Below are 16,257 nucleotides of genomic sequence, written 5' to 3' on the forward strand. Positions count from 1 at the left end.
TGCTTAACAGGGAAGTCAAGACCTGAAAGCAGAAATTGGTGCTATTAAATAAAGCAATTGTGAAGAATGAGATAATATGGAATTGATTAACAAACCAGAAACCAAGCATTTCCTCTTATCACTACCTCTTGTCACAGATTTCAATAATTCTGAAAGGAGAAAAAATTAAAGAGTTGGCGTATAACGAGGAAATTAATTATTTAAATGTAGGTGAATATGCTAATAGTACTCTGGGAAGATGAATATAACTTCACACACAAAAAAGCCCCCAGAAGGTTCAATAAATTTGAGGAGTTTCTCCAGTTGCTTTTGCTTTGCTTTAGTATCCAAAACTGGTCCAGATGTTCCCAGGACTGCCCATCTACCGGGCAGATCTTTTAGGGTTTTCTGGGCACACCGAGTTGCTCATACCAATCCCATAATCTTCTTTGTTCCTGTGAGGTATTTTGGGCATGGAGACTGTAAAAAATTGCTTTATTTCAGCTTTGGAGGAGTGGAATAGAGCAGATGAAACAAATCCTGTGTGCAGAGTTTGCACTACAGTGAGCTGTTTCCTTGCTTACAGCACCTCTGCTTTCTCCACTGGTTAAACAGAGAGGAAAGAGTGATGCACAAGTTTTATCACTCACTGTTGGCATCAAACCATTCATAGCTTTAGGTGACAGAGCACTGGGAATCTCCCAAGAGATCATGACATCAACAGGAGTAAAACAGCTATTAAATAATTGAGTCTAAAGCTCTGTCTTCCAAAATTCTCCATTTAGATCTACATTTTCCAAAGGTCAGGATGTCCCATAACAGCCACAGAGAAAAGCCAGGCATTTTAATAACAGGGGTATGTGAGGGAGATTTAGACCCCCAGAGGTTCTGACATCTAGTCAAAAGTAGGGGGTTTTAATCTGACTACCAGATTAAATTAATCTTTAACTCAGAGCAGAACCTGATTTTCTGTGCTTGGAGTAATTTCCTGCATTTTAAATTCAGAGTAAAAAGCTCAGTGTATCCTGCCAAAATTGCCCCCTCAAGTCATTCATGAAGATTTCTCACCCTCTTTGAAGTTTTTCACTGCAGCCCTTTTCCTGCAGCTGAAAAGCTGGACCCACTTCAGGCCTGCAAAGCACCAGCAGTTTATCAGAACCTCCACAGTGTAGGAGTTCAAGGAAAATGCTTTGATGATGCAAATTCTAAAAGCACTCTGAGTGGAAAGCTCACAGTCTGCTTCACAGCCATGACTGGTGGTTGCCTCCTAAGTGCCATTTATCCAAAACACACCCAGCCAATAGAACATCAACTCCTGCAGCAAGCTCCTAAGGTCTAAACACAGCTTAGACACAGCTTAAACACAGGAAGGCCTTTAATCAATGTCTGCAAAAGACAAAACCACAACGTGCCTCAAACCCCCACATCCCATTTCCTTGGTTGTTGATGCTTCACCAGGGCTGCTTTGGAGAGGGATGCTCCCAACACGAGTCCTGCACGTGTGTTCCCACAGAACAACTTCAGCATCAGTTTCCAAATCTCCTCCCAGCAATAAGATGCTTATCTGCCAGAAAGCAGCATGCACTGCCTAATCCTCAAAGCTCCCAACAGAGCCATAAAAAAGATCACAGGTCTATAAAACATGATTGAAGGAGCTGGGATTTAATTAAATAATTAGATTCAGGGCATGCATGAAACTGGTCTTCAGATATGTCAAAAGCTGTCAGGGCAGGAATGAGATGAATTGTTCCCATGTTCTCTAGGGGTAGGACAACCACAGAGAGTCAAAGCTGGCATTATGTAAGACTTCAGACAGATGAGGACAGTGAAACAAACAAACTGCCAGAGCAGGTAACACCATTTCAGAATGGTCAGAAATTTTAAGCATCAGAAGTTTTAAAACCAGATTAAACAAAAGCTGGGAGTAGTTTAAGCAGATCTAATATTGTTTTGCATCAGAAGGTGATATATGATTGATACCTGAAGTCCTTTCCAGCTACGTGAAACTCCTGTGATGCTCTGACAGAGCTGCAGTTGCAGGCAGCAAAAATACTCAATGGATCTGACCAGAGAAGAGAAAAAACCTGAATTATTATATGCTACTTGACTCTGAAGAGGAGAAATTAAAATTCTTTTGGTGGGATATGATCAGCCTAGTTTGTACATCTCCTCAGACCTGTAACACCCTCAATAAGTGTGTGGTACTTTCTGATCTTCAATCTCATGTGTTTCACTCATAAGACAAAACAAAAGAACTGCAACACTAATTTTAAAGTGTTTTGGAACATCCTCAGTGATGTTACCTGATTCTTCAGCTGCCTTACACAATTATCAGGCTGAAACATTGACCTTGTTGCCTGAGTAGACAAATCTATTCTCCTGCCCACTGTGTAAGGAATTTTTCATGGACAAGGCTGTGTGATCCTGCAGACAGTACTGCTTCCAGACCTCTGCCAACACAAAGAACACAGGGAGAAAATCATCTGAGGAAGGATGCTGGAATGTTGCTTGTGGGAAAAACCCCACATTTAGATACATCAAGCAGAACCAGCACCTTCTCTGATGGATTCTGCTCTATTTAAAGCTAATTTCCTGCAACTCCACTCCTTTTGAAAAGTCAATGTTCATCCAGGCAAAATATTGGTGGGGAGACACAGGCGGAGAAAACAGATCCGTGACTGTCACAAGATGAAGAATAAACCCTCTGAGCAATCCATTCCCTGCAGTGCTTCTGCTGCAGCCCTGAGGGTGTTCCCAGGTGCCTGCAGGGTGTTGGTGTGTGAGCAGCACCTGCAGCACTGAGGCTGCTCTCTGGACTGCAAAGGAAGAGCATGTGTTCAGTCTGGGGTCTGCTCTTATCAGCTGATGGCAGAAGAAGTTCCCACTAGAGGTGCAGAGATTACTCCTCAAAGGGAAGGAAATACTCCTTGTTGCCCTTAGGAAAGGGAGAGGCACCTTTCTGACTCCTTAGCTTGCTGCAGTTGAACAAACCCTGGCAGTCACAGCTCTCTCACCACTCCCTGCTCTGACACCATCCCTGACCTTGTAACTGCTGGAGCACTCCACTGCATCTGTTCCAGCACATCCAGGTCCTGCTCACACATCTCTACAGCCAATTCCCTTGTTTCCTTATGTTGCAGTAAAGTGGAAAAATTATAAGAAAAAGGCCTCATCAGGCCTGCTCTGTTAGCCTGTCATTTCTCCTAAGGGAAGCTAGCACTCTGCAAGTTCCCATGTGAAAGCAATCCTGGAGTGAGCAGTCTGTTAGCATAACAATCTATTCCTGGGTAAAAAAACCAACTAGCACCTGTATAAACTGTTTTTACACTGTTAGAAAAATGAAAACCATCTCTCACAAACAACTTTTCCTGCATGTACACAGAGGGGGTTTGAGTGACCAATCAATACAGGATAAAACTTCTTACTAACCAATAAAAGTAATTGGCAATAAAGCTACTAACCAATTGGAGTCACACATGAGGTCTGTAACACTGCAGAAAAACGAGTTACGTGAATAAAGAATGAGCTTTTTTCCACCAGGAAGAAAATGGAATCCACGTGATTTATTCCCATATCCTTACACTCAGTCTGGCACCATCCTCCTTTGGTGTCTTGGCTCTGCTGCACACACAATACTCCCAGGGGAAGCTGAGATTTATTTTTCATTTCTCCATGTCTCTGTCAGCTCACCTGTGGACACTGACAGAAGGATCATAGTGGCTGCAATCTACCAAGTTCTTGATTTTTTTGCCATCACATGGTAATGGACACCAAGGCCTCATCCAGTAACTTCTGCTTGGGGCACAAGGCCAGAGCTCCTGGGATATGGATGGCATCTAGTAAACCTTGCCCTAGTATTACAATCCCTGAAAAATTAGGAAACAGGTATTACTTTAAAATCATAGCCAGTACCTAATCAACTGTACGTTAACTAAAGACAATACAGAATTTCTTGGTCTGCAGAAAAATGTTTGCAGTTAACTGACTCAAATTATGGCATAAGGGTGGCACAAGATAGGTTTTGCTGTAAGAAATTGGTCTTTGCATCTGTGAACTGCACAGGCTGTGATGGAAACTTCTTCCTTTTTTAAAATACTCATGTTCAAGTCTCTAACTCGAAGGGAAAAAGCACAATACCTTATTGTCACTCTGCATTGATTCCACCACCAAATTGCTTTTGATTGTTAGAACATAGCAAGGCATGAATGAGAACTAATAAAAGAGAATTTATTCCTAAAAAAAAGGAAGTACAAGACTGGCAACAGCCAGGCTTGAATTCCAGTCACACAAAGCATCTGCAGTCTTACTAATTTATCCAGGCTGCATCTCTTGAAAACCAAGCAGTTCTTGCACTGAGTAAAGGAATTCTGAATCCATCGTCCCTGAGCCAGAGAGTTGGACCCTGCTGTCAGGGAGGCCCTTTTAAAAGTTGTTTTATTCCACAGCTATTCGCATGAATACAAAATCTGCAAATTTCAGAAAGGACTTAGGTGATTTCATAGAACCAACAACTTACACAAAATCCCTTCTATCAAGATGGGGCTGTAGCTTTAAATCTAAACACACTCCTATGAGAAAGCCTTAAGATTTAGAAAAGTCCAGTGCAAGGACCAAATTCTGAATGCACCCACATGAAACTCCACTGGAATCTTCAGCAGTGAGGTAGAACACCGAAAGCAAAATTTGGTTCTTAATGTGTCTCTGAAGACTGTAATTATATTTCCCATTGTACTAGTAACATTAATTGAATGTTTAGCTGAAATCAAGTTCATTACAAGTTAAATACAGTACCCAGCCTATTAGGATGGTGTTTATAATTATAGTCATAAAGCACTTGTAAAACACCTTCATTGCAGCAAATAGGTGGAAGTTGGGTGTAGTGGCTGCTAAAGCCTCTCAGTTCACTCTCTGCATCTTTGCAGCATCATGGACCAAGGTCACCTGTGCCACTGAATCACCTCCAGAGCTTGTGCCAGCACTGCTGAATTTCAGAGGGACGTGGCCTAGAGCTGTCAGCAGAAGAATGTAGTACTGCACAAACTGCTGTGCAAGGGTTTCTTCAGTGCAGCTGGACCTTACTGAACATCCTGGAGCTATAAAGAGGCACATTCTCATGCTGATATAGCTGGTTATTGGCCAGCTTATTGGCTTGGTAATTAATTTTTAACAATAAAACAGCTTTTAATTATACAAGACCTAAGAGATTACACCTCTCCTTGATATATCAGATTTTTTATTTCATTTTCTGACTCTCTGAGAGCATCATTACAGAAAATACCTGATCTGCTTTTGGTATGGCCCAAAGTCTTTCTGCCTGAACTCCAACAAACACCTTACTCAGAGAGCTACACCAATTTTGCTGGAAGCTGAGTCATGGGCAGCACTGAAGATCCACCTTGGGCACACAAGTGAACTAAAGCCATGCAGATGGCTGGTGTCACTTCTGCTCAATTACACACACAAAGGGGCACCCAAATTCAAGCATAACCGCTTGGCCTTCCTCACTTTCATAATAAATTAGGTTTCTTTTTATAGCTATTTTCATAAGAACAGTAGCACCCAAAAAGAGAAATTAGTTTTAAGGTATTTTATTTGACATGATTGAAGACACAAGAACACTCAAGATACAATCCAGACAAGTTGTGAACAGCTCCAAGTATCAGTGAAATCTGAATTTATCTTGCACAGAGGTGAACAAGACCACAATGGTTGGTTTTATAATATAGTTTAAGATTATTTCAAGCAGGTGAGTACTGAGACATTATGCCCAACAACTCTTATACTATTCATCCGCTTAAGCCACTTCATATCATAAATATGCAGCTTATCTTGGCTATTAAATCTCTGCAATATATAATTAGCCTTCTCATAATAATGCATTAAAACTCCTGTATATGAATATTGGTATACTCATACCACTGAAAACTGTCCTAACCACCACTGCACATTTATCATATTCTAGCACAATCAATCATTCCATCACAATTAGCTGCTAAACTTCAGCCTAGAGTTCAGTAACTTGGACCCAAACTTGCAAATTGCTGTTTAGAGCAAAACCCCTGCCAAGACCACCTGCTTTCCCTATGGATAGCTGGCCTTGTTGTCTTGCCAAGTGTGCAATCAGTTGCACAGTCAATAAGTTGCACAATGTCATCTGAAACCCCTACCAAAAAAATGCTCTGCAGGGGAATGTCCTGCAAAAGTATCACAACTACAATTCTAAAAATGCCTCATTTCCTAGTAAATTTCATATAAATTTTACAACCTAACATCCTTTATTGAAATGGGCATCCTCTTAAAATGTAAAGTTGTTTAATTGGGTTATTGTCTACAGACCACAGCATAATATTCTACTTAACAATTCTAATTCCTTAGAGAGACGAGCTAATTTTCCATTCTTAAAGAGGGCAACAAGGACAGCTGGGAGTTTGTTCAGTAGTTCAGTGCTCTGCAAAGATAAGCTTGACAGTGCTCTCACCAGACTGAAGGAGGAAGTGCAAAAATATGTAAACCACGTTTCACAGTTACAGGGATTTCAGCAACAATCCCCTGCTTGGATCCAGATAGGATCTTACAGAAGGTGAATCAGGAAGGGCAGAAATCGCTGCTGTGCAGGGAACTGTGCTTCAGAAGAGCTGCAGAAACCAACCACCTGTAGCTTCCCTGCAGAGAGGCTGGAAACAGCACAAAACTCATGGGCCACCTGATGGTGCAGGTCACCTCCTCTTCACAGGGGAGACAGGGGGTGGCAGCCATTTATTAAACCAAATCCTGTGTTAAGGCCACTGAAAACAAATCTGTGCAGAACTGGACAGATTCAGCTTAACATAGCATGCAAAGACAGCAAAGCCTATTTTTCTGTAAGAATTTTGTTTTTTGGCAGGTGGAAGTGGTAGACAGAGACTGTGTCTTACCTGCAGCTACAATACAAGAGTGTTGCCTGGCTTTGGGAGGTAGTTTTTCACTTGTTGTTGTTGTTTTTTAAACTAGAGAAGATCCTTATTAAAAACCCAAAACCTAGTGAAGAAGCTGTATACCCAGATTTTACAATCTGATTTTTGGTTTTACAGGAGGATTCATCCATTATTATGAAGAATTGCTGGAGATGGAATGGTCACCATCTGAAACAAAGAAATGAAAACCCCAGCAACAGACTATTGCATTTGTGTGATGTGCTTAGTTGGTATGACTTGCATTGCAGGAAGAATGTTGTATTCTCTGACACACCAACATTTCTTTCCTATTATTAGAAGATCAGCCTTTTACTTTTCATATCTTACCATCTTTAAAAGCCTATAATTACAGAAGCTGATTGAGAAACTGTGTTATTTAAAATTAACAGCTGAATGAAATCAACAGAGGCAAAGTGCATTTTTATACAAGAAAATAGCACTGTAGAAAGAAAGAGTCTGTACAATATTTAAATATTGTATATACATAAAATTATATTGTTCATAACTCATCTTAAAGTTTCTCTTGTTTGTAAACCATGGAAAGCAGCACAAACAAAAAAAATTCCCAGTATTTAGCTTTTAAAGCATTTAGCAGGCAGCAGGAAATCAACTGCTAGCAAGCACACTTTGTAATTATAGAAAGTATCCAGCAGGATACTGTGACTAGCATTCTCCATAGTCCTTTATTTATTTATTTTAAAGCTGAATGCAGAACATATTTCCCATTAAATCAGGGAATTCTGCAGGAGACACAGAAAACTCAATGACAAAATGCAGTGGATCGTTTGTCCAGCTCTCTACTGTGGCAAAACTCCAGGATAAACACAGAAAGTTTAAGTGCAGGATTGGAACATAAATTAATGAAATAACTGATAAAGCTTTAATCTCCCAAAAGTGTCAGTAATGGATTTAACTCATGCTCAACTTTTTAAAAAGGAAGGTTTAGATTAATAATTGACATTGGAATGTTTTGAAAATGTAATGAATTCCAGCAGGTAATCAGGCAGCTCTGTATTAAATGCACTGGAAAGTGTCAGCATTTTAGGGTGATTCTACAGGTTGGTACCACTCTGCTAATTTGGAGTGGAATTTGGAATTGAATCTGAAGTTGTCAGTTCATGACAGATGCAGAATATAGGTTTCAGAAGTTTTCTTCCTGTAGAATTTTGCAAAATAAAACCTATTCTAGTTGCAAAATAAATTTGCCAGGTGAGCATGCTTAAGGAAACACTTCCACAAAGTTCTAACTTGGAAAACAAGATACTGCCATGGCCATCAGTGCACTTCTCCTGCATCAAGAGCTCTGTGCTCACTGCCAGGTAAGGAATGCTTTATTTTATGCTATTTATAGTTTCATTCTATTGGCTTCTGCCCTCCACTTCACTGGCCATTCAACTCAACCCAGCAATGTATTTTACTGAATTAAAATGTGTGCTACAAAAAAACATATTATGGTTAGATCTGAATGTTTTGTCTCTTGTGAATTGTGTTTCTGGACAGCCATCATCTAGCTGTGCTTCCAAAACAACACAGGAATGAACAAGAAAAAAAATGTAATCACCTGGGGGGAAGTGCTTGATAAAGCAGATGGGTCAGAGGGATGTTGACAGAGAAATGTGCAGATAGGAACCTCGTGAAGTTCAGCCAAGGCAAGTGCAAAGTGCTGAAGGGGGCAGGAAGGAGCCCATGGAGCAGGAGAAGCTGTCTGGGAGCAGCCTGGCAGCACAGCCCCACCCTGGCAGACAGACCCTGAGCGGGAGCCAGCAGTGTGCCCCTGCCATGGAGAGTGCCACCAGCCTCTGGTGGGCTGCAAGGGGAACAGCACTGCCAGCAGGTCCAGGAAAGGGATCATTCCCTGATTCAGCCCTGCTGAGACCATGCCTGAGTGCCAGGTCCAGCTCTGAGCTTCCAGGACAAGGGAGACACAGACAGAGCTCTGAGAGCAGCAGAGGGCTGTGAAGGGGAGAAGGGACTGGAGCATCTTTCATGTGAGGAGAGGCTGCGAGAGCTGGGGCTGCTGGACTCAGGGAGGCTCAGGGGATGCTAAGAATGCCTGAGAGCAGACAGCAAAGAGGATGGAGCCAGACTTCTCAGAGGTATCCAGTGAAGGAGCAAGAAAGAGGCCACACGCACAAATTTAACTCGAGAAATTCCTTTTAAGCATAAGAAAAAAACTTTTGCAGTGAGGGTTGTTAAATAAGTTGCCTGGAGTTTAGGGATCTTCATTTTGGAGACCATAAAAATTGGAAAAAGAAACTTGTTCTGATACTGCTTAAAATGGAGAGGTTTTATCAGTCAATGGATGTCCCCTTCAAGCTCAATTACTCTGTGATTCTGTGGTTTCAGATGAAGACTAATAAAAATAAGTTTAGAAGACCCAAAAGAGAAATAGGTTTGTCCTTAATACTATTTTCTGAAGCAAAATGAGGGTAATGCTAGCTAATTAATCTGATAGCTTGTTCTGAGAGCTCTGACACCAAAGGCCTTGTTTTCAAATGGGAGCAATCAATATTAGGCCCCCAAAACACATAAGTATTTCCTAAATATAATTTTAAAGGATTTCTGGAGATTTTCTTTACTCAGAATTTAAGTAACTTAGATCCTATTTCTTTGAGTCACCGATTTTCAGCACTTGAAATTCTGAAAGCACTGGGCAAAATCAAAAGAATACAATAAAACAACTAATTTGTTCCCATTGCCAGAGGATGGTGCTGTTTAAACAGATATCCCACACAGATACACCCCCCTACAACAGCCACGTGGATTAGTGAGTTTTTCTCAGGAGGAAGAGGAAGAAGAACAAGGCAAAGAGATTACAACTTGGTGTTTTTTTAACTAACCTTCAGGACCCAACAATAATCAGTGTTTATTTTATAAAGGTAGATCTTAAAGCATGCGTGAGTAACTTGGTAACTTTTACTACCTCTGGAACTTTTGCTCCCAAAACTTTTTAAGGGTCTTTTAAAATGCAGTCCTTGGTCACCAAAGGACACAAACACAACACACCCCACCTTACTAGCTGTTCTCATGTAGCCTGCTGAAATTCAAGGCGATGACATGACAGACAGAAGTCAAAAAACAGAACAGTGGAAGATCAGTCTCACAAACAGGCTATGGCGGGGGAAAAGGCCGTCAGTAATTTAAGAAATCAATACCAACTTTGACACTTTTAGAGGTCGCGACATCAACAGCCATGGCTTTGATTTCAGTGTCCCCAAACTGCATCAGCGTTTTGATCTCGCGCCGGTTGGGCGCGGAGGCGTCAGTCCCCGTCAGATCCAAGCGCAGCGTGCCGCACTTCTTCACGCCGGGCTCGGTGATGAAGCTGACGCCGTCCTGCTCCGAGCTGTAGATGTTGATCACTATGACTAACTGGGAAGGCTTGGCAGGTGTGTAACTGCGGGTCACAGTCTCTCCCAGCGCTACAGACTGGTCGGCCGAGATGAATTTGTCGAAGACGTCGGTGCACCAGCGCGTGCCGTCCTTGACCAGCAGCTTCTCCGGGGGATGCTTGCCCTCCACGAAGCGATTGAGCACCCCCACGCCGTAGGTCAGCGGGGAGCGCCGCACCTTGATGACAGCGGGGTCGAGGCCAAAGAGAACAGCTCCTTTGAGGATGGTCAGCCCCACATCCTGGGGAATGATCACCCGGCACCTGGAGCCAAAAGCGCTCTGCACGGCTTGCTGGAGCAAGGGGGATTCAGCGAAGCCGCCCACCAGGAAGAGGAACTTCACATTGGTCACCTCTGGCTTATCAAACACCTCACCTGAACAGAAACAGAGAGCATCCAATAAAATCCACTTTAATAAGGCACTGCAAGTGAAAATGCCAATGCCTGAGTGTACTGAGTGTTCCATGCACATGATCTGAAACTGTCACGTCTGTGCCCACACTGCCACCCCCTCAGCATGCACCAGTCCCACTTCTGTTATCTCTTGAGTATTTCACTACGAATTCACTCACCACAAACCAAACAACATTTTTGAAATTGGCATTTAAAACCGACCCTTTATTGCATTCCAGAGAAATCACTCCATTCCAAATTCACTTATTTCTGACCCCAGCAGAAGCGCAATAAATACCATCTGCAAAACAATCCCTCTTTACACTCTTACAGATTTTCCTTCTTAGAATAGCCTACATCTACTTTCAAGAAAACCATCTACTTTCAAGAAACCAGTTGTAGGCTCACTTTTAGTTCAAACAGGTGAGTTACCTGTCACGACTGTTGCAGTCCTAGGTGTCTCCCTCCCTCTCTGCTCACATATAAGCTGCTCTGTACTTGTTGTCTTATTAAGTTCTGAAATTTAGCTAATAACCCCTCACAAATGATGAGCAAAGCTGGATATTTCTTCCAAATAGTGCTTTAAAACATGTAAAAAGCACACTTTTCTCACCACAAACATTATACTCTACTTGATACTAATTTCATCTTTGTCTAGGGAGACCTTAAATAGCAACTTTCCCAATAACCACATGTCACTTTCCATTACTGGACAAATAAATTCATTGCTGCTTAAGCCATGCCTGGAAGGACTTTTACCACGATGCATCATTTACTATTTGTGCTTTAGAGATGTCAGTGATGGTCATGAACAAATGTGACCTTCCACTAGGGAGGAACAAATTGGAGGTCTTAATAGCTGGAATAGTCCGAAACAAGGTACAACTCTGGCATAATTTGGTTGTTGCCTGAACCAGGAAAAAGCAAGGCAGGATCTGGGATTCTCAGTGGATGTCAGCCCTCTGAATGCTTGCAGCCCTGGAAGCATAGAGTAATTGGAGCTTAGGCAGTAACACAACTGAATCACACTCAGTAACTAGCACTGGAGCTAGGCAGGAGTATGTGCTCAGGACACATCCCTTACTTTTCCTGTTTTCCTAGCTGATTTGTAGAGAGCTGCAAGTTTCAAAACTGAATTCCTTGTCAACAACTGGTGCGTACCAGGAGTTGTTACTGGGTTGAAATGGGTGAGCAAAGCTTCAGTTTGAGCTCAGCCAGGAAGTGGAACCACACCCAGATACGTACCCAGGTGCTGAATGATCTGGTCAATCGTAGGTTTGAAAAGAGCGTTCATTGCATCCGGGCTCATCCTCAGCATTCCCTGGGAGGACCACTTCACAAAGTCCACACTGCAAAGGAACAGTGAGAAAGAACATTAAAGCATTGCAGCTGAGCTGTGAAACAACCAGCATGAAATAAATGAATGAGTTTACAGAATCTGCGTGCATTTTCCTTGGAACAAAGTGCCCCACCTCACCCTAGCCCCATACCAACCGCAGTTATGTAAAACTTGAAAGGAGAATTATTATTTTGGCTTGTCTAATTGTTGTTTTCTTTGCCTGATTGCCTTCTGCAGTATTAGCAATGCTCAACTGCTCTCTGAAACAGCTGGCAGTCAATGCAGTGCTCGCTCATCTGAAACAGCACTGATTCATCCCCAGAAGGGCAGCATTTAGATTATAGCAGTGGCAGGCCAAAGCCACTGGAAACACACAAGGAAAACAAGCAAGTTGGGAAGCCTCAGGAGGCAGAAGAGAGAACTGCATTTTAAATGAGGCATAACATTTATTAAGTGAACATAGGCATTATGCTATTCTATCACTGATATACATCTGTATAGCTCAGTAATCTCCCTTACATTCATGCACATTAAATGTTAACCTTTACACTCTTTCTATCCTGTTATCCAATTGATTTCATTTCATTTAAAGGGAGCATTTATCACCTCCTCTAAGATTCACCATTAAGACTACTAATAAAAAGGAGATGACCTCGTGAGGAGGAGGATTTCCAGAAATTTTTAATGATTTCAGAACCTCAGTCTCATTTAGAAAGAAACTTTTAGCTGGATTCCAAGTCACTTAAGCTTCCAGTACATTTACCAATAACTTCTGAAAGAGATGCAGGAGTTCCAGCCTGCATATTACATTCAACATTGGCTAGTTTAAAAAATTAAGGCACAGGTACTAAATATCAAATCTTCCCGTCTCAGATCCCAAGCATTCTGTCCCAGATTCACAGGTTCTCTTGTTCATTCTCATTAAACTCCAGGTTTTCTGAAATATGTAACTTCAGGAGATGCAAAATGCCCATTTCTACTTTCTGCTCACTTCCTTTTCTACAGCAGCCCATGATCTTGTCATTTAGGGTGACTTCTTGATACTGCAAATCATGAATTAAGATCTCTGGAGGGGATCTCCCAGCCTATCAAGTAAATTATCAAGCTTGTTAAATACTATAAGAAGCCAAAGCCTGCCATCATTTCAAAAGCTGAATGCTTCCCCTTACAGAGCTTTATGCAGTAGTATATGTTTTCTCCAGTGATCTGATACTGTTAATAACTTCCCTCAAGCCATGAATATATTTACACATCTCACAATCTTGGATTTTTTTCCAGGATCCAGGCCACTAAAAATTAAGGTTCTAGGCAACAAATTCTGTGTTTGATCTGACATTCCTAATTAACATGCAAGAGACTCTCATTATACAAACAAAGAAAGTGATGCAGAAGTCACAGAAAGCAATATAAAAAGTGGAAATCTTCTACAGAAAAGCTTTTGCAAGAAATGGATGAGAACTTTTCATTTTGGAAACTGCACCAGACGCAACCCCATTTTCTCATCCTTGCACTACACTTCTACGCTATCCCCTTTCAGTCCCAATGTAATTAGGATATTTTAATTATTTGTCTTTGCTACCAGTAGTTAATTCTGCATCCACGTGCTTGTCTACTCACTTGCTTTTCCTCAAGGCATGTTCTACACTGTGACCTCGGAACTTCTTGTAGTAGTCAATGAAGGAGAAGGGCAGGGTGATGTTCAGGGGGTTGGTCCTGTCGGGAGCTGCCGCCCGCTTGCGGGACTCAAAGGCGATCATCAGATCCACCCAGGCCGCAGGGCGCTTGATTTTAAACTGCTCAATGAAATCTTCCCCAAAGATTTTACACAGCAGCTTCTCGAACTCGTAGTCCACACCTAGAGAACCGTATGGGCCACCTGTAGCACAGAAAAAACACAGCTTTAATATTCTGCATATTCTTCAATATTCCTGTGACATTTCGAGTTGACCAGATGCACATCAGAACAACACTCTCAGGACTGTCATAGGAGAAGGTTTGCAAAAAGAGGATCTTTGCTAAATGTAACAGTTGGTCTAATACACAACATGATCTTACTTTTGCCTCACTGTTACACCTGTATCATCATAGCCACTCAAACACTTTCACTCTAAATGAGTGATTCAGCCAACCAGCAGCTGGGTTATCATAGAAACAGGTAATCCCCAGCCAGGGAATAAATGTGCTTTGACTCCATGATTCAGAATGCTGAACAACTGCTTTATTAAAGCTATACTATATTACACTAATACTGTATTAGAACTATACTGAAAAGATACTGTACTATACTATACAAAAAATACTAAAGAAAAACCTGTGACTGTCTGACACAGCCAGGAAACATCTTTGACCCAATGGTCCAAGGAAACAAAACAATCTTCACGGCGTCCAATAACCAAATCACTTTTGGTAAACAATCTCCATAAGGCATTCCACAGGTGCAAAACAAGAGGAGCAGGGAATAAAGATAAGAATTGTCTTCTCTTCTTCTCTGAGGTGTCTCACTGCCTTTCCCAGGAAAAATCCTGGGAGAGGGAATTATGTCTCTCTCTGTTCAGAGAATGGGAATACCACACTGGGTTATACTGATTTTGTGCGCTGGTCTCGTTTCAGGAAGAACTGTCAGTGAAATGCAATAAAGGCACACATTTCCTTCACTGACAAGCCAAAACATTACATAAATATGTAATACACAATCTAATTACATAAAGCAAGCAGTGGAAGTGACGTTACCTGTTGCTTTGTAGAGCTCCTTCAGATGTCCTTCAGGAAGCCTGATCTGATGGACAGTCATGTCCACCGTGCCTCCTCCGCTGTCAACCACGATGTACCGATCACCTGGAATGCCAAGGGGACAGGCCAGGGCCATTTACACCACTGTGAGCACACCAGCTCACTGCAGGGAGACCTCCTGAGGGCACCAGATAAGGGCCTACAGCCAGCCAGCAATGGCCATGCTGAAGACCTGATCTTTGCTAGTAATTACAACACAATGATTGATAACAAATATCAAAGTCAGATGTCAAAAGTTATTAATGCAGCACAGCTGAAAAGTGGGACTGCTCATGCTGCTGGTGTACATCATAGTGGGCTACCAAATATTATACCATATTTATAAAGCCTATTCTGAGGAAAATATTCCAGTTGCATGGCTTCCCACCATCTGATTAACAAATCTTATTATGCTAGAGCATACAGAATTGCAATTCAGCACTTGTAACTAAGAGCAGCACGTGAACTTGTGGTTTTTTCCTTTTCCCCTTCATAACCACTGTGAGAACAATGCAGTGCACAGCACCTTTGTGGGAAACACAATATTTGCCTGCAACACAACACCAGCGAGAGCAAAGTTTGCTGAAGAAAGGACAGTACCTTCCTCCAGCTCAGACCAGATCTCTCCTATGACATTTTCCACCATGAAGGTCCGGCTCTGCCGGTTCCGGCGCACGTGCTCCTTCCCTAGTGATAACAGAAAAACAAGTTACTGAGTCTAAAAAAGCATGAATAGAATCAAAAACTACAGGAAACGAGTGCAAGCAGGCTGAGAGATCTGTATTTATCCCTTCTTAACAAATGTACAAAAATTATTGCACTGGGACCAGGAACCTTAGAATGCCATTCCTGGAAAGAGGGAAAAATAGTTTACAGCCACCCTGATCTTCCTTGGTATTGTTATATTTACTTGTCTTTTAATCTATATGACTTACCTAACAGAAATAATGCAAACTAATCATATATATTAACAATCTAATGACAAGAAAGCTATAAACAGGTCTGACTTGCAGTTTTTCAATACACTCTGGCTTGCAAAGCGTGTGCTGGCAGCAGGGTGGGGGGCTGGCAGCCAGCTGTGCTCACGGCAGCCAGCTGTGCTCACAGCAGCCTCCACCACCAGCAGGTGGCAGCTCCAGCCCACACCCAGACAGCCGCCCCACCACCCGGGATGGGAAAACATTCCCACATTTCCAAAAGCCACTGCTCATTTTGAGTGCTCAGGCAAATACGCCTCCCCAGCCTCTCAGGATGTCAGTCTACCCCAAAACAAGCAGCCAGAAGCACTGCTGCTCAGATTATTCAGAATTAATCTTAAGGACAAGTAAGAATTAGAATTAATTTTAAGGACACAGTGATCACCAGGGCTGACCCTCAGAGTATTTATAATATACACCAATTAAAAATTAAGTGTAATCTTGCAAGACTATTG

The 16,257-nt window shown here is 42.0% G+C and overlaps 1 protein-coding gene across 2 annotated transcripts in view; it reads right to left on the reverse strand.

Moving 5' to 3' along the window:
- Positions 1-5,634: 5,634 nt before the first annotated feature.
- HSPA12A (heat shock protein family A (Hsp70) member 12A) overlaps positions 5,635-16,257 on the reverse strand; it is a 52,194-nt gene continuing 41,571 nt past the window's right edge. For both annotated transcript variants that reach the window (XM_084210223.1, XM_084210222.1), the window contains exons 9-13: positions 15,426-15,512; positions 14,787-14,891; positions 13,674-13,932; positions 11,963-12,066; positions 5,635-10,699 (exon numbers count right to left, since the gene is read on the reverse strand). In XM_084210223.1, the coding sequence (XP_084066349.1) occupies positions 10,065-10,699; positions 11,963-12,066; positions 13,674-13,932; positions 14,787-14,891; positions 15,426-15,512 (1,190 nt within the window). In that variant the 3' untranslated portion in view covers positions 5,635-10,064. The remainder of the gene's footprint in view (positions 10,700-11,962; positions 12,067-13,673; positions 13,933-14,786; positions 14,892-15,425; positions 15,513-16,257) is intronic.

Source organism: Fringilla coelebs, assembly GCF_963513975.1.
Source record: "Fringilla coelebs genome assembly, chromosome: 8".
Lineage (NCBI taxonomy): Eukaryota > Metazoa > Chordata > Aves > Passeriformes > Fringillidae > Fringilla > Fringilla coelebs.